Source organism: Gracilinanus agilis, chromosome 2 (genome assembly GCF_016433145.1).
Source record: "Gracilinanus agilis isolate LMUSP501 chromosome 2, AgileGrace, whole genome shotgun sequence".
NCBI classification, from domain to species: domain Eukaryota; kingdom Metazoa; phylum Chordata; class Mammalia; order Didelphimorphia; family Didelphidae; genus Gracilinanus; species Gracilinanus agilis.
In genome coordinates this window covers 160,388,896-160,407,647 of record NC_058131.1, presented here as the reverse complement: position 1 = coordinate 160,407,647, position 18,752 = coordinate 160,388,896, and the positions used below count along the sequence as shown (strand labels likewise).

The following is an 18,752-nucleotide window of genomic DNA, read 5'->3' as shown; positions in this document are numbered from 1 at the left end:
CAGGGGAGAAAGAAAAAGAGATAAAGAGAGAGACAGACACAGAGACAGACAGACACAGAGACAAAGAGAGGGGAGACAGACAGACAGAAAGTAGACAAAGACAGAGACAGGGAAGAGACAAAGAGACAAAGAGAGAGACAGAGACAGACAGACAGACAGACAGACAGACAGACAGACAGAGACAGACACAGACAGAGAGACGGAGACAGAGGGGAGACAGACAGACAGTCAAAGAGATTCAGGGAAGAGAGAGAGTCAGAGACAGAGACAAAGACAGACAGACAGAGACAAACAGAAAGACAGAGACAGACAGAGACAGAGACAGAGAGAAAGGGGAAGGGGAAGGAGGAGGTGGTGTTTGGAGTCACAATAATTGCTGCCATTTATAGCAAGTTTTGCCAAACGTTTTCCATGCAATTTCCCATTTGTACCTCATAGCCATTCTGAGGTAGATAATACAGGTATTATTATCTTCATTTTACAAATAAAGAGCTGGGTTTAAATGAGATTAAGTGACTTGTCCAGGATCGCACAGCTTCTAAAAGTTTGATGATGCTGATGATCCTAAGTCCATCCTGACTCTAGGTTCAACATTCTCTAGATCACACCACACTTCCTGACTATAAGGGACAAGTATCCACCTGACAGTCCCCAGGATCCAAGTAAAATACAATATGATGAGGTTGAATCAATGCAAAATTCTCAAGCAATAGTTATCAGAGGGAAGAGAGCCACAGTCCCAAAGACCCAGGATACTGCTTTACCCCACACTTGAAGAATAATACTGGTAATGGTGTAGGTGACTCTATGCACCCCTATGCCCACACAGGACATTTATCCAGAACATAAACACCCAGAGTAGTCTTGCAAGGGGAAGAAAAGCTGCCAGCAGTCTCATTCTTGCACGCATCCATATATTCGTACCACACTTAAATCCAGAATATAAATGAACACCCAGAGTTGCACTAACGAGAAAAGAAAGGCAATAAGTATCCTCAACCTCACCTGGATAGAGGGAGATGTAGTCCTACCTCCTCCTATCCCATCAAACATGGCAGCACTACAGGGGATCTTAGAGCCTCTCTAGTCCAGCCCCTCCCTTTTAGGCTTGGAACAGACACCCAGAGGAAAAGTAATTTGTCTAGGGTTGGCCAGCAATCGGGGTGGAAAGGCACTAGCCCTCTGCCTCTCAGTTCCCAGTCCTGGGTTCTTTCCACTGCCCTGGGCTGTTAGCTCCTACATGGTGCCCTTTCCTGCCTATGATATGCTTTGCCCTGGTAATAGTAGCATCACCAGCTGACTCACCCCCTTTTCCTCTTTCCTTCTCCTCCCTGCCTCAACTACTTTTCAGATATGTCACCCAAATAGGACTACCCCGTCACCCTGTCCTAGGAGGAAGCAGAAAAGTGAGTTACCAAAGGCCAAATAGTCCCAATAAGCCCTAACCTCTATATCACCCATTAGTGGCATTTATCCAGCCCCTCAAGGTCTCCTGAGTGCTCCACATGCACTCTCTGCAAAAAGGCACTGCTAGTATTATTATCCTCTCCCCCCAGAGAAGGAAATTGAGGCCTCAGAGAAGCTGTGATTTGTCCACGATCAAACAGCTAGTAAACATTGGAAGGAGAAATTCAGTCAAGATCACCCCTAAATAAAACCACAGCATTATTTCTCGTGTGCTCTCACTGGTGAAGAGGCCCAAGTCTTCTTACTCTCAGGCTCACAGACCTAGAGCCAGCTAACGATCCTAGAGGCAACTGAGTCTAGCCTCCTGGTTTTACAGAGGAGGAAATGTGATTGTAAATCTCTAACAACCAAACCACAAAAAATAAATAGATAGATAGAAAGCTATAGATAATCTATACACAACACATTTTAAAGTTTAATCTGTGTTATTAATATTTTCTCCATGACTTTCTTAAGTCTAAACAATTGACACAGCAATAAATCAAGCTCTGACTTGTCGTGTTTGCTGATTTCTCAGGTGCAAATATTCACACTGAAAATTCAACGGTCGTTTCTCACAAGCAGTTAAGAGCTGGCTCCATCACAGGGGCAGCTACGTAGCACAAGGAATCGAGCACCAGGCCTAGAGCTGGGAGAACTGAGTCCAAATCTGGCCCCAGACATTTCCTAGTGATGTGACCTGGGGTGAGTCACTTAACCCTGATCTAAGCCCTCGCCACTCTGCTATCTTAGAACTGATACAAAGACAGAAGGTAAGGTTTGGGGGTTTTTTTAAAGCTGGTTTCATCATAGTTCAAAACTAAAGCAGAAGCATTCAATAACTTGCTCAGGGTCACACGGTAAATGTCTGAGACAGGATTTGATCCCAAGTTTTCCCAACTCTCAGGTCAGTCTTCCATTCACTATGCAAAAATAGCTTCTCTTTCCCTAAAAGTGTTGTTATAGATGGATAGGGGAGGTGGGCAGAAAGGTGGAAAAAAGTGGAAATGGAGGGAGGAAAGGGGGAGAGAAGGGGAAAATGTACATCTGACCCAGCTGCCTGTAGGCAGCAGATAATAGGGAGCTGATACTGCGGGTTAGAGACCCAGTAATTTGCTCATTTGTCTTGTTGACATCCTCGTCTAGCAGAATGTCAAGACCATTAAGTAAAGATTTTCTACTAAGAGGACACTTGGGCTTAAGTTCAGAGTCATCAGAAGTCAGCTGGGCTAGGGGTCCAAGCTGTTTCACAGGCAAGGAGACACCCTGATGCCAGCTGGAGGGTAGACCCCTGGATACCTCCTCATTTCACCTACAGCTCCTCCTCTGATAAAGGAGAGAGTCTCCCAAGTCCCTTTCACTTCTGACATTCAGTGGCTCACATCCCTTCTGCCACCCATTTCTCAGCCTTCTTTTTGTTTACCCTTACCTTCTTTCTTAGAATCAATCCTAAGTATCAGTTCCAAGGCAGAAGAGCAAGTGGTAAGGGCTAGGCAATTGGGGTTAAGTGACTTGCCCAGGGTCACATGGCTAAGAAGTGTCTGAGGCCACATTTGAACCCAGGACCTTCTATCTCCACTAAGCTACCTAGATGCCTCCAGCAGGTTTTTTGATATCTTCCTTTTTCCCTTTGAGGTTTCCCTTCATATTTATTTTGATATGATTTACCCTAAAAGCCTCATCTGGCACATGTATCAATTATCAGAGTTGGCCTTCAAAACCCAGAGAGGAGAGGGAAGGCCAAGGGCATACTGGGTGTAGCCGGGGTAAAAGTACCCTGAGTGTCTACCTGCATAAGAAAGAAGGCTACTGCTATCCATGGCTTTCATTCCATCAGGATACCTCTTTTCTTTAGGGGAAAAGAGTGGTCAAAGAGAGGGGTTTTATTCAAATCTATTCAAAAGATTCAAGAAATCACATCTGAAAAGGGCCTTGGTAATTATCTAGTTCAACCATCTTATAAATGAGGAAAATTAAGCCCTTGAAGAGGAAAGGACTTGCCCAAGGTCACACAAGTGGCAGAGTCAATATTATAATCCAGGTCTCCTAATTCCCATTACAGAGCTTTTCTTCCTTTACCACAATGCATATAAGGGTGTGACAGGAGGAGAGAAAGGAAGACTCAGTTCAGATATAAATTTTTGTCATCTCCAGATACATTCTCAATTGAGATCTAGAGAGAGAGAGGGAGATCTTAAATTGACTAATTTGAACTGTTGCAACCCTCTGCAAGTGGGTCCAGAATTATTTACATACACACACACACACACACACACACACACCCTTCTAGAGAAGCCTTTATTCATAACTTTCAAAATCATGCCAGGAATGCATTGATTACAAAGCCAAAATACCCTCAAGTCTTAGAAAATCCCAAAATTATCCTTGGATAACCTGTCAACTCTGGGTACTGAGTTTCACACCGAGAACACTGGGGAGAAGACTCTGGGACGACTATGAAAAGTTCCATCGTGACATTTCCCCTGGCCAAAAGAATGCCATCCACAGCCTCACTGCCCAATCAGAGTTCCTGCCACCCTGCAGCCACAGTTAGGCTTTCCTATCCCTCATCCACTAGTTCCCAGAGACAGGAAGAGAACAAGATGAAAGAACCAAAATATATTTAGTCCAGGTCCGATACCAGACAGCCACCAAGGAAGAAGCCAGGCCTGAGTATCCCTCCCTCCTTGCTCCCTAGAGTAGGCCAGTGAGTAAGAGAAAGCCCAAGGCCCAAAGACTCCTCTTTCTAGTCTATCCCTCTGGGCAGTAGCAGATTAAGGAACTGAAAGGAAAGAATGAATGAGTGAGAAAGGCATTGGAAATGGAGACCAAGAGCAAGATGGCAAGAGGCGAGGAGACCTGGGGGGAACGTACAGGGAGACAGCCACAGAGGCTTAATGATGGAGGGCACGTGAGGCTGGTGAGAGAGGAAAGGAAAGCTCTGGCATTCAGAGCTAAAACAGGGCTTCCCAAGGAATCCACTTACCTGAGAAGATTGAAGCAAGCCTGAAGATATCTGAGAGGCGAGAGGTGATGGGCTCATAGGGCGAGGCTTCGTAAAATTCCTCTCCTGAAAGAGAAAGAAGAAAATGAAATGGATGTAGATGTCTTGTTGGGACAAGGGGATGGAAGTTAGAAGAGCGAGCTCTCCTTCCCTTCTTCTACCAAATGGGATCCAAATAAACTGGATTCAAATCCTTCCTCTGTCATTTGTAACTTGGGTGTCATAAGTAACTAGCCTCTCTGGGCTTCAGTCTCTTCATCTATGAAACAAAAGGGTTGAACCAGATAGCCATTTAAGGTCCCTTCTAATTATGAATCCATGACCTCGGAGGAGTTCTTACCTCTTTTGTGTGTCATGAACCCCTCTGACAGACAATCTGGTAAAACCTATGGACTTCCTTTGTAGAATAATATATATTTAAAAAAAAAACCCTTGTCTTCTGTCTTAGAATCAGTACTAAAATCTGGACTCAGACACATCCTAGCTGTGTGACTCTGGGCAAGTCACTTGACTCCTATTGCCTATCCCTTACCACTCTTCTGCATTAGAACCATTATATGGTATTGATTCTAAGATGGAAGGTAAGGGTTTAAAAAAAATCAGTACTGAGTTCTGGTTCCAAGGCAGAAGAACAGAAGGTCTAGGAAATGGGGCTTTAGTGACTTGCCCCAGGATCACATTGATAGGAGATGCCTAAATTCAGATTTGAACCCAGGTCCTCATGACTCCAGACCTAGCATTCTATTCACTGTATTACCTAACTGATCCCTAGCATAAAATTTAAATGCATAAGAAATAACAATAGGATTATAAAGGAAACCAATTGTTTTAAAAGAGTTATCCAAATGTTTTTAAAAACAGCACAACTAATTCACGAAGCCCAAGTTAAGATCTCCTGCTCTAGGGAAGGGGCAGAAGCATTGGCCAAGTAGCAGTCCAGACTCTCCCTGCCCCAGACATATCCAGGCCCCCCTTTCAAGACCCTCAGATCCCTCCCTTCTCAAACCCCACTCTTCCTTTTTTCCTCCTATTTTCCCATAACTTCTTTATCTGCCAGTCACTTCTGAATTCCTCTCTCCTTCCCTCCCATACTGTCACACTCCCCAGCTTCAGAACCCTGTCAGAGGATGGGAAAAGAAAGGATGGAGAGACAAAAGACAAGTGGTATATTCTAGCCTCCCGGAACCTAGCTCAAGAGCATCTCTCCCTCCATGACTTGCTAGGAGTCCCTCTTTTCCCCAACTCCTCTAACTCAAAGTCCTCATTTGGAAAGGAATGGACCTCTTTAGATACCACTGATGTGGGGAAATCAATGGACTAAGACAGAGGAAGAGGAAAAGAGGGAATGACTCACAGCTTCAGATACCCATTTCCAATCTGCCCCAAGCTCTTAGCACATTGGAGGCTAAGGCTAGCCATCTGGTGAGTCACCTCTTCCATGAAGCCTACCCTGATTACAGTCAGCTCACAGAGAACCTTCCTTACTCTTATATCTGATCCTTGTTGAGCACTGAGCTTGCCCTACCTGTTGACATCTCTTGTACTGATATTTAATATCATATAGCTACTTTGCAGGACTCAAAGGAGGCAACACAGGAACCTACTTTCAAAAGCACAAAGATGCTATAAGCAAAGAATTAGACCAAAATGAATACAAATAATTCCTTTGCATGACACTGTTAATTAATGCATGCTACGTTCAGTCAGCTGGACTGTAAGCTCCTACAAGACAGAAAATGGGTCTCACTCATCTTCATATGTTCCACAGCACTCAGCACTTTGTGAGTGCTCAATAACTGAAAGTAGGTTAACAGGGAAGCTAGGTGACTCAGTAGATAGAGCGCCAGGCCTGAAGTTGGGAGGTTCTAGGTTCAACCTGGCCTCAGATACTTCCTAGCTATGTGACCCTGGGCAAGTCATTTAACCCAACTGCCTAGCCTTTACCTCTCCTCTGCCTTATGATTGATACTTAATATTGATTCTTAGATAGAATGTAAGGGAGGGAAAGAAAGAAAAGAAAGAAAGAAAGAAAGAAAGAAAGAAAGAAAGAAAGAAAGAAAGAAAGAAAGAAAGAAAGAAAGAAAGAAAGAAAGAAAGAAAGAAAGGAAGGAAGGAAGGAAGGAAGGAAGGAAGGAAGGAAGGAAGGAAGATAAATAAAAGAAAGATGGCCTTTAACATGTCATTCTGAAATAGGTAATTCCATTATATACTAAATGGAAGGTGGACTATCTACTGACAGTTGATACCCCATAAAGTTGAGGAAGGTGGGGGGACATATTCTCAGAAAATTAAGAGAAGAAGCAAGATCCAGCAACCCTGGATTTATAGGTTCATAGAATTTTGAGCTGGTGGAGAGGGGCCAATATCTAGTCTAACCCCCTCATTTTATGGATAAAAAAACCATTAAGGCTCAGAGCTAAATCATTTGTCCAAAAGTCACACAGGCAGAAAAAAGCAGAGTTGATCTGAACTCAGGCTCCCAATCAAGTACTTTATTCCCATGCCCAGATTGTAACAGAATACTGGTACAGGGAGAACTAGCTGAGAACTTTTTGGGGGAAAAAAACCTACCTGATTTCCAAATTTGTTTTGGCGATCATGTATGACCCCCAATCATGGAAACATCTTTTTCCCATACAGAGGGAGCCAAGTGAAACAAAAAGATGCTGGAAACCTGGACTGTGATGACAATAATAGGAAGGATACTGATTTACAAGGAAGAAGACAAGAACATGAGATCACTAAAGAAATAAAACACCCTTGAAATGGTAGGGGATGACCAGGTGTAAATAATGCAAATAGTGGCTCTGCCACTAACAGGATGACCTCTGACAAATCCCTTCCCTTCTGTAAGCCTGAGTTTTCCTACATGTAAACTGAGGATGCTAGACTAGGTGATCTCAAAGGTCTTACTGGCTCTCTGGTTCTCTGATTCTATGATTATCACAAGCTGAATAGTAACACCACCAAAGGGAATTTTGATTTCATATTCATATCATGCAGCATTTTCCTACCACCTCCTGTCATCTCCCTAGCTCCAGGGGCCTTAGATTCCAGACTTAACTTCATCTCTGCTAAAGGCAATAAGATCTAATAAAGTCCCACATCTAACCTTGCCCATCAGAAGACACCAAGGATGGGGGGGGGGGGGTGGAGGTGGAGGGGAGGAACACTTGGAGATGGGAAAGAAACCAAATTCCAGCAATCTCTTCTCCCATCTACAGTTCTTGCCCCCAAGCTGTGGCAAGGATTATTAAGGAGGTTTATTAAGGCACAGGGAGGATTCAATGTGACCTCCCTCATAATTAACTCCCAGGTGGACCTTGCCACTCAGAAAAATTACTTCCCATTCAAAGACTCCCGACTCTCCATGGTCAGCCCTGAGTGTGTGAGTGATCCCTGGCACAGAACCAAGAAGAAGACCACCCACACACACACACCCTGTGGCCTTAGGAAAGGAGCCCAGTTCCAAGAAGAGGGAGGAAAAAACTGAGAGATATAGACAAGAGGAGGTAAGGAGAGGCCCATCTTTCCTAAACAATTATGGAGGAAGTATCTCATTGAAGATAGCTTTATTTTAACTCTTACCTTCAGTCTTAAAATCAACACTATGTATTGGTTCTAAGGCAGAAGAGTGGTAAGGGCTAGCCAATGGGGGTTAAGTGACTTGCCCAGGATCACATAGCTGGGAATTGTCTGAGACCAGATTTGAACCCAGGACCTCCCATCTCTGGGCCTGGCTATCAATCCACTGAAACACCCAGCTGCCCCCTTGAAGATAACTTTTTAAGAACCAATAGTATGCTCTAAAATTGTTACCAAATGCAAGCTGTAAGTAACGACTGGGGAATGGTCACATAGTAGAAAGGAAAAAAAAAAAGAAAGAAAGAAACATTAGATCAGGAAGACACAGATTTGAATTCTGTCTCTACTCATAAGTGTGTGATCTTGGGCAAAACACTTCCCTACTCTGGGCCCCAATTTCCTTTTCTGTAAAATTAGGGAGTGAGACCCCTTTACATAAAGATAATAATAATAACAGCTAGCATTTACATAGCACTTTTAAAGCTTACAAAGCGCTTTACGAATATTATATCACTTGATCCTTATAACAACTTTGAGAGATAAACATTATTATTATCTCCATTTTGCAAATGAATAAAATGAGGCAGGCAAAAGATTAAGTGACTTGCCCAAGGTCACACAGCTAGTACATGTCTGTGGCTATATTTGAAATCAGGTTTTCCTGACTCCAGGTCCCACATTGTACCCACTGCACCACCTGGCAGCTTTATATTCTACAAAGAGAGGGGGAATAACAAATTATTTCTAGACCTTCTATCCAGAAATGAGGTATCTCCAATCAGAAACTCCAGAGATGATGGATGTAAAAACATTTCTGAAAGCATTAAGTTCTATACTTTATAAATGTAGGGCATTGATTGACTATACAGCTTATTAGAATCAAAGAATTTCAGAAGATGTTGAGACCTCAATGTCCATATAATATACCTGAAAAAGAATGTTGTCACATCATCCACCAAGCAGTCATTCACCCTCAGCTTAAAGACCTGGGCTGAGAGAAAGGCTCACTATTTCCCAGGAGAGCCCACTCCAGTTCTGGATAGCTCTAATAATTGGCAATTTTTTTCTCTTATCAAGTTCCTCTGCTAACTTCTATCCAAGGCTCCTAATTCTGACCTCTCAGAGCCAAGCTGGACAAGTCTAATCCCTGTTCCATAGAATATTTCTTTAAATATTTGATGCCAGCTACCCTCTCCCACCCTGCCCTTAGGGCGCTTTTGATTTTCTAGTTCAAGAATTTTCTGTCTCCTCTCTAGAGGTTAGCTGTCACTAGTCAGTGGGGAGACTGTTTGAAGTAGACCTCCTCTGTCCTCCTCTTCCCTTCCACAGCTCCCAATCTCACTCCACTCCCCTTCTGCTTTCAATATAACTTAAGAGGAAACCAAAAGTTGCCAGAAGAAAGCAGATAACTAAGCTAATTCAATCAGTACTGTTGATATTGGTATAGAGCACAAAGTAAATTGTCTTTGGCCTCGGGATGGTTCCACCTTTGCTGGGGAATAAGATGCATGTGGTCTATGGCAGGTCTTCTTTCCTTCCTCCTCCTTGCTAACTTGAGCTGTCTTCCAAAAAGCTGAGAATGATGAAATGGAAGTCACCTCAGGGGTCATGTCATCCAAGCAGCTAGGAGATGCAATGGTCAGAGCACTGGACTTCTCGTCAAGAATATCTAAGTTCAAATTCTGCCTGAGACACTTAATATGTGACCCTAAGTCAAAAGGAAATTGGCCTTTTAGGTCTTCTTCCCAGAATTACCTCTTCCACATAGCTGATAAGGGATCATCTAATGTCTGAACAAAGAGCTCTTGGAAGAAGTTACCACTTCCCAAAGGCAGCCCATTTCTGAATAGCTCTAATAATTCATTTCCTCTTTCCTCTAACCCAAACTCTTCATCTTCTACCCGCTGCTCCCTAGTCCTGCCTTCTAGGAAGGAACAGACAGAGCAAGTCTAATCCCTCTTCCCTATGAAAGTCCTTCAAATATTTTGAGAAAGTTTTCATGTCCCCATTAAGTATTCTCACTCCTAGGTTAAGCATCTCTAATTCCTACAAAGGATCCTCATATAGCATAACCTGGAGTTAATTACAAAAGAAAGTTACTTTATTTTGTAGTATTACTCTCTCATTTTTAATATACACCCAAATTTTTATGGCAGATTCAATCCACATTCCCCAAGTCTAGAATAGGTGGTCAGTTTGATGCAAATGGGGCTTTGGATGAATCCCCTAGAATTCTGAGTCTTCCTTCTACTCACCACAACCCCAGTCTCCCAAAGGAGACAGCACTGAGAGAGACCCCAGATCATCTTGCCTGGGTTTTGGAGTGAAGCTAACATTGTAGAGGGGTCCAATTCAAGGAGAGCATCCAGGACTGACCTACTCAAGCCTGGTAATAGCTTCTACTGATAGCACAACATTCATGTCAACGGTTCAAGTGCCTGGAGCTGCTGCTAAGCATGCATAGCTCTGAAACCAAGATAATAACTAAAAAAGGAAGACTCGCCCAAAGAAGAAACCTACTGAGAAATTCTCAGTGACAGTGGTGTACTTGGACCACCAATCTGATCTCTCCTTCATCTTAACCTTGAACTCCACTCCTATGTCCCTTAGCTCTACTAAGTGAGTCTTATCTTCTTGGAATTGGGCTTCCACACTATAGTTGGGCCATTTCTGCACCATGCCTCACCCCCTTTTCCAATTTCCCATTTGTTTTGTGCTCTCCCATTGAAATGTAAGCCACTTGACTTGCTTGTATTTGTATCTCTAGCATTCAGTATCATTTTTGACCCATGATAAGAGTTTAACAAATGCTCTATGTCGCCATCCATCTATCTATCTATCCATCCATCCATCCATCCATCCATCTATCTGTTGTTGATCTGTCTCCAATAGTAAATTTTCTGGTGAGGTCATCCAGGGGAATGAATTCCCCTTATTTGTAACTGTTTCTTTAGTGTCAATCTGAAGACTCTCTGCCAATTCTATCTGTAGTGAGTGGTCTCACATTCAGTCCCCCCCACTCCTATCATTTCTCACCTTACCTTCCCATCACCCTCCATCATTTCTCCATGTGAGATATAAATGTGTATGTGTACACATATTGCTCCTCTGACATTTCCCCATCTTCTTGGTCCTTTTTCTCCCTCTCTTTGCCTTTCTCCTCTCCCCCAACATCCCTGACCTCTCTCCCTCTCTTGTCTTCAGGTTCCTTTGCTAATTAATTATAGATCGCCCCTTCATCTACTTCTCTGCTAGCACAGAGGCCCCAGGAGTCAGGCATAGGATGCCCCTCTGCATTCAAGCTGTTAGCCTTTCTGAGTTCTAAGTGAAATATGGTGGGAAGATCCCTGGTCATAGAATCAGAAGACCCAGGTTCAAATCTAGGGCCCCCTCCACTTATCAACTGGCTGAGTATCCTTGAATGGTTCATTGAACCTTATCCCATTCCCCAGACTCAATTTCCTATCCATAAAATGAGGCTAAGAACATTTACACTTCCCACCTTTCAGGGCTGATATGAAGAAACCCATATGAAGGTGCTGAGATTGTCAATAAGCACCAGCCTCCCTCATCTATTGGCCCATTTATACACCCAAAGCCTTCTGGGCCCTTTCTCCTCTGGGCCTTTCCCATCCTGCCAGCCCTCCTCCTACCACCCACCTCCAGCCCAGCCCTTTCACTTACCCTCTGTAAGCCCCAAGTGGATGCTCCAATAAATCTGTAAACACTGTAGCTCCTTCTTCATGCCCCGCTTGCACCGACAATCGTACAAGGGACTTTCCTGCAGCACTTCCAGGGCCGCCTGGCACTCCTTGTTGGCGAGCATGGTGTTCCGGTCCCGGCCAGCCAGGCACTGCCGCAGGGTGCGGTACCTGGAGCTGCAGTTGGACTCAGCTGCACACAGCTCATTTGCCCGGACACAGTCCACGGGGGGCCGCCAGCCGTGGAGCTCTGAGCCCTGCAGGGAGGAGGGGCTGGCCAGGGAGCGCAGGGACTCGTCTGGGAAGTGGGATGGGGGTAGGAGGGAGGGAAGAGAGGTATGAATGACCGCAGCCAGGACTACTAACCAAGGAAACTGGTCTGAGGAGAAGATCTTGGGCCCTATCAGGGACTTCACACCCATTTTACAGGAAGGAAAGGTGAGGCACATGGAGACTTTCTTTGCTCTGCCTCCCCCTAACCTCCACAGAGAATCACTAGAAAGACTAGGAAAAGAGACTCAGATTTCTGCCCAGAAGGTGAGATAGTTAACACTCTTTCTTTAAAGTTGAAGAAGATTCAGGAGTCATAAATCCACCAGCCTAGCTCTCGTCCCAAATCCAAAGTAAAATCCAAGAATTCAACCTCTCAGATTGGTTCAGCTAGACATGGTACTTGGATTTCTCTTTTCAGTCTCTTTTGCCAATTTATTTTTATATTTATTAAAATGCTGTCTGCAAAGAAAAACATAAGGTACTAGAAGAGAGATAAGGCTTAGGTTTCTAACTCAAGGAACTCGCATATGGGAAACAGAGAAGCAGATGACTGAAAACAACTCTTCTCTGCATAGGCCTAAAATTGTTTGCCCAGAACAACTCTGTGACAGTGCAATTATTGTCACCCATTTTACAGATAAGAAAACTAACTCTCAGAGAAATGAAATGACTTGCCAGTGGATGAAGCAACCAACGAGGTGAGTCTTGAACCCAAATTTTCTGACAGTGCACTCTACTAAAACAACACCCACATCAGCGGGTTATTTTAGCACAAGATAATAAAAAAATGTAAGAGGTTTCCCCCAGAGTCCTGAGTTCTAAGCTGCGGCCAAATCCTTTATGAGAATCCAGAAAGTTCATTTATGGCCTTAGTAGAAATGCTGGAGACTAGCAGACTTTCTGCCCCACTAAAGCTCTAATCCAGCTAATTGCCAACAGGATATAATGTAATACTGGGGAGTCTAGAGATACCAAAGGGAGATGGAACGAGGTTCCAGGATCTGGAGACTGCCCTGATGCAAGAAAAGCTCAAATCTCATCTTTCTGGCTCCTCTTTCTTAGGCCTAAGAAGAAGTTACTTTCCTATTCCTGCCATGATCTCCTCCATAAGACCTTTCCAAGATCACTTCTTCACCTATTTACTGCTTCACTAATGTTCTCCCCTAGAAAAAGTAGGGCCCCTCCCCCATATTCATCCTCTTGTCTGGCCTTTCTCCATGTTTCTTTTTCTTTCTGATTGTGATGTATAACAAACCTGCTGGGAAACAATTTCCCTTTTTGTGCTCTTGTTCCTACTCTCTCCCTCCTCTTCTCATCTCTTCTCTTCTCTTTTTTCTCTCTCTATCTTTCTCTCTCTCTTCTTCCCCTCCTTTCTTTCTCTCCCCTTCTCTATCTTTACCTCTCTCCTCTCTTCCCTTCTCTCTAAATGGCCTTAGTAGTAAATCTGACACAAAAGATCCAGCTTCCTCTAAAATCAGAGGCTAGAAGTAAGGGAAAGGATTTCTTTTTGGACTCTCATCATCAAAGGGGATGAATCACCTTCTTCTGGATTACAAGACTCTGGAACCTCACTGTTTTGGGGAAGAAAACCACTCGGGAGTTGTCACACACACACACACACACACACACACACACACACACACACACACACACACACACACACACACACACCACCTCTTTAAATGGCCACCAACTCCAGCCCTTCTCTCTCTGATCAGAGCAATTCTCTGGTCTTCCCTAATTCTGCAGCCCTAGTCTGGTCCCCACAGTCCCTCCCTGCTCCAAGGCCCTGCCCCACAGACCAGGGAAGAATTCTAAGGGAAAAATCCTTTAAGGTATATTTGAATTTCTCATCAAAACCCCCTAAGAAGTAAAACTGACTTCCCAGTGAATTCCCCCTTTCCCACCCAGACCAGTTCTGTCTTCCCATTGCAGCCCCATTTAGGGGGGCACTTCAGCAGGGAGACAGCGACACCTAGGGGCAAAGAGTTGGAATGCCTGGCCTTCAGGACCCACTCCCACCTCCCCACCAAAAATAATCCATCTCCGAATACAAATGACTACGGACTGGGGTCCAGGTGAGGGAGAAGAGAAGTGGGGCTTCTGGGTAGAATGAGGAAATGGAATGACGGCAGATCAAGAGTGGTTGCCTTCACATTCACTGAGCACTCATCTCTCTAAGATAAGTGCTTAAACAAAGGTGGAGGAGGGAAGAGTGTTAGAAGGTTCCAACGGAGGCTCATTGGGGAAAATGGGAACATGGATACTCTCCAAAGCTAAGGAGGGACCACCAGGCTGGAAATGTATACATAAGCTCCCAGTAAACACAGAACCTTTATTCCAGCTTCTAGAACATTGCTAGGAGCATGAACCCATGAAACTTGTTCAGCCTTGGACATTTGGGAGCAGCTGAGCTGACATAGCTTTGCCAAACCCATCCAGCTGGCCAGCTGATCTGCAGAACCTTCTGCCTTTGGCCTCCCCTGGCCCACACACAGGTCCAATTCTCACCTCTCCCTTTGGTAGTAAGTCAGGTAGGGCAAGCAGTCCCAGTGCAGGATCCCTGGATACAATCTGAAGCTACTTTGCTAAAATGGGACCCAAATGTTGTATTTCTGCATGCTTGGAGGTTCAGTGCTCAGAAAACCTTTATCTTAAGGGACAGGGAAGTATTTGCAATGAATGGAAAACAAAACAAATCTGACCTTGCAAAAGTATCTAGAACTCAAAGAGGTGCCTTTTGCCAGACGCCTGGGCCTTGGTGTCTATAGCGAAGGCCCTTGGTTACCCTTTAAGGGTCTGGTTCCGTAGCCCTCAGACCATCAATGTTATCCTCTCAGAAAGGTGCCAGTCCCTCCTTCATTCATCCATCTTTTTTCTCCCATCTGATTCTTTACCTTCTAATTGCCTCAGTCAACCCTAATAACACCTAAAGAGGATGACAAATTCTAAATGCAGATGCAAAAGATTCTCAGAGTCACCAAGCAAAGATGTATGGTTCTAGACAGAAGTAGTTCCAGAGATAGCCCCAAACTCTAGAACAGGAAGAAGTTCACATCCTCCAAGGAAAAGAAACATCTAGGCCACCAAACAGGAGCTGACCAAGAAGAAGTGAGAAGATGCCACAAAGAGGTGCTATAGCTTCCCCCTAAAACCAAATACAGGATAAAAATGGGACCTTGGACCAGCCTAGCCCAGCTGGCTTTCTTTCGTATTTCACAGTCACTCTGAGCACTCATCATCAAGAGTCCCACATTCCCTACCCAAATACCTTTCAGTTAATGGTGCTTGTCTCTTTGTTGAGGCACCAGTCAAAACTAAAGCTATTTAGAACACATTTCGCCAAGCCCTCTACATTCTCATGTTCAAATTATCTGCTGCAACCCCCCCAAAAAAGGCTCAGAATGGGATAGCTTTTTCTTCAAGCTCTAGGAAAGGCTTAACCCAAAGAAAAATTATCTAATGGTGGTCCTGGAACAAAGTTTCCTTGTGATTAACCTGACCTCTTATGAAATTAACTTGACTCGTGCACCTCGTCACCCCCAAACCTACCAATACTGTCCTACAAGCTGGTGATTAATTGCCTCTTCCCTACTCCAAATCCTATTTTAATAAAATAAAAGGTTTCAGAAAGGGAAGAGAAATGAAAGGCAGAGATCAGAAGGGAATGCCAGACTGATTCAATCTCCCTTTCTCCCCATCTCCCCCTTACTCCTTTTTCAGCACACAAGGACCATCCAACATTCATAACTCCTTTCATCTTCATCCCTAAGGAGCTGCAAAGAAGGATGGGGGAATCTTGTTCTTTCCCCTAATACATCCATTGACTCAGAGTTCTACTTGGGTGCATCCTTCTGGGGGATGGAAAGATTTACCTTTATCTTAGTTTAGAAAGACTATAATGTTGGCAGTAAAGTCAAATCTTGCTCTCTTAGGTGCCCTGGAGGTCACTGAAGGGACCCAGTCAGCTTTCACATGTCTGAAGGGCACAAATGCCTAAAAGTGGTGCTTATGATAAATGTATTTCAGCCACAGGAAACCCCAGCTAATTTTCCTGAAGTCCAATTCTTCCTTTAACCTATCCCTACTCCCTAAAAGATGAAGACTTAAAAATCACTGAAAGGGGACAATGTCAAGTTTGTTAAAAGCCCCTTCAAGAGAAAGCAGCTACATCCAGGGTATTCTGCCCTGGATCTATAAAGAAAGACTGCAAGGCTACCCAAAGGGGCAAAGAGAAATAGGAGCACCCTTGCCCAACTGTCTCCCACTCCAACCCCAAAAGAATGAGTAATAGGCAATGGGTAATCTAAAGCTATGTTCCAAGGCAGGGAGTGAAAGAAAGACCAAGCCAAGCCAAGGCACCTCCTCTTGCTCCCAAACCCTGTAACCCCATAAAGGCTCACTTCTTAAAGCAGCTAGCTGCCTCTAGGGTGGGGCAAGGTGGGGCTGGGAGGAGTTGAAGAGAGGAGACCATTGATGGGCCATGGACTAAAGCAGGGCCACTGTAGCCAAGAAGAGTCAAGCTTCCTCAGTACAAAGTCTCATCTGGATAACTGAGGCCCCAAGCTCCCTCCTCAGGTAGAAGGGCTCTTGTCCTTTTTGTCTCTGTCCTAAACCCCTTTCTCAAGTGGTCACTCAGGTCAACATCTACTTCCACACCTTCTTCCCTGGTTATTCAACCCTCTGTCTGAGTCCAGGGGAGAACCACAATCCAAGAGAATTAGGGGTGCCTCAGATACTGAGGTATGCTCCCCTTTCAGACACCCCAAACCCAAGGGGGCACCTTGGCATAAATGCCAGGACCCTCTATGAGTTAGGTTGTTTTTGCTCATTTTTTTCCCTTTAACAATACGAGTGTGGTGAGTGTCTATAGAATTTGATATAGATATGGGGGTGGGTTTAATTTATCTCTATGTAAACTCCCACTAGCCAAGAACCACTCCTCTGTGGTCATTGCAGACTGAAGGCCTTGCAAACCTGCATTTCTTCCCCTCCCCCACACCTTCTCCACTCCGGGCATTCTTCCCTCCCTTCCTCTTTTCCTTTACCTTTTTCTGAGAAACCGTAGTTCCCAAAAGGAAAGAAGGATCATGGATTGGGGTGGGGGGAGGGCAGACGAGGAAAAACAGCCTTTGGAGCTCGTATGCTCTGATAGGCTTTCCCAGAACCAGAAGGAGAGGGTAACAAACCCAGAAGTGGCTTCTGTCGCTGTCCAACATCAACTTGCCCCAACCACTTCCATCACGGGGCCCCCCTGCTCCCAGATCCTTGAGCCTTCCTTGCCCCAAGGAGCTAAACTTTACACACCCACTTCTGCTACCACCAGGCAAGCGACAAGGCCCCCAGGCTTAACTCGGACTCTCCGAGGAGCCCGGAAAGGGACCTTTCCAACTTCAGCTTACTCCTATCCATCCACCTCGAAAGACCCCGACCCAGAACTCATAACCCTGGAGGCAAAAATCCAAAAGGGTCTGAAGGTTAGGGGGTGAGATGGGACAAAGGTAGTTGGTCAAGATGTCTCTTGCAAAGTCTTAAAAGGCGAGCTGTAGGGAAGGGATTGGAGCAGAAAGAGACTGATTATTTTCTAAAGGTTGATTGGCAGGTCCCAAGGTTTGGAGCAGGAGGGTCCTTGATATTCTGAGCTTCCCCAGAGTATAGAAGCAGCCGCTTTGGAATTCGCTTTGGAATCCATGCCCTCCCCTCCACTCCCGCATCTATATTCAGGTTGGATTCTGCCCTACGTTCCATGCCCCAGTCTTTCGCCTAGCCTCCCGTTCTGATGAGGCATTTAAAAAAGGAAGGGAAAAAAAAAGTTGTCCCAATTAAAAGCCATTGTTTGGGGATAAATTGGTCTCGTGATTGTAATGATAACGTTTAAAGGGAGGAGCACGGGTCCTTTTTTCTTTTCTTTTCTTTTTTTTAATTTCTTCCTTCTACGTGTCCATCCATAACCAACTCTCCACTGACTCCGGTACAGTTCTCTGTATTCCTTCTACTCCCCTAGTTCTGCTCTCCTTGCCCCACTTCTGCTCGGACCCCGGCCCCGAGGCGCGCTTCCCTCTGCCTGGCTCCGACTCTCCTCCGCCCGTGTGTCCCCGGCCCCACTCCCTCCTCGCTCTAGCTCTCCGTCTCTCCCGCGCTCCCCAAGCTTGCAGTCCCCCCACTCCCGCCCCTCCCGCCCCAACCTTGGTCCCTCTGGCTCTCGCTGGCCAGGCACCTAGATCTCCCGGCCCGTGATTACTCACCCAAAAAGAAGAAGATGCAAAAGGTGTTTGCTAAGATCATGTTAAATAAATCCAACAGTTTTTGTCCTTTCCCTGCTGGGCTTTAAAAAGAAAAAGAAAAAAACAACCAATAACAATAATAGCCAAACAGCAATAATCAGTCCCAAATCCAATGCGGTGATCCCAGATATTCCACCAGATGACGATCTTGTGTCCCTGCTATTCTCTCTTTTGGCAGGAAAGGGGTGTTGGAAGGGGGTGGTAAAAGCCGGGCTGCTAGGGTGCCTCTCACTGGCCCCTTCCCCAAAAAGAAATAAAATAAATGAAAAAAAATAAACCCGAGATCCTAGGCTTTCGGTTAGACGTCTCTTTAGCCTTTCTCCAGAGATGCGCGAGTCACAGCCAGTACTATTCCAGAGCCCTTCCAAACGAGAGGGACTGGGCTAGGAAATGGAGGGGGGCGAAAGAATAGAGGGTTGGGGAAAGAGAGGTGGAACTGGAGGGGGGGTCGCAATAAAA

The 18,752-nt window shown here is 44.9% G+C and overlaps 1 protein-coding gene across 1 annotated transcript in view; it reads right to left on the bottom strand.

Moving 5' to 3' along the window:
• Positions 1–18,294, bottom strand: part of GFRA2 (GDNF family receptor alpha 2) — a 116,076-nt gene extending 97,782 nt beyond the window's left edge. Inside the window, exons 1-3 of the mRNA XM_044660824.1 lie at positions 18,255–18,294; positions 11,720–12,034; positions 4,433–4,516 (exon numbers count right to left, since the gene is read on the bottom strand). Coding sequence (XP_044516759.1) covers positions 4,433–4,516; positions 11,720–12,034; positions 18,255–18,294 — 439 coding nt within the window. The remainder of the gene's footprint in view (positions 1–4,432; positions 4,517–11,719; positions 12,035–18,254) is intronic.
• Between the last annotated feature and the right edge of the window lie 458 nt (positions 18,295–18,752).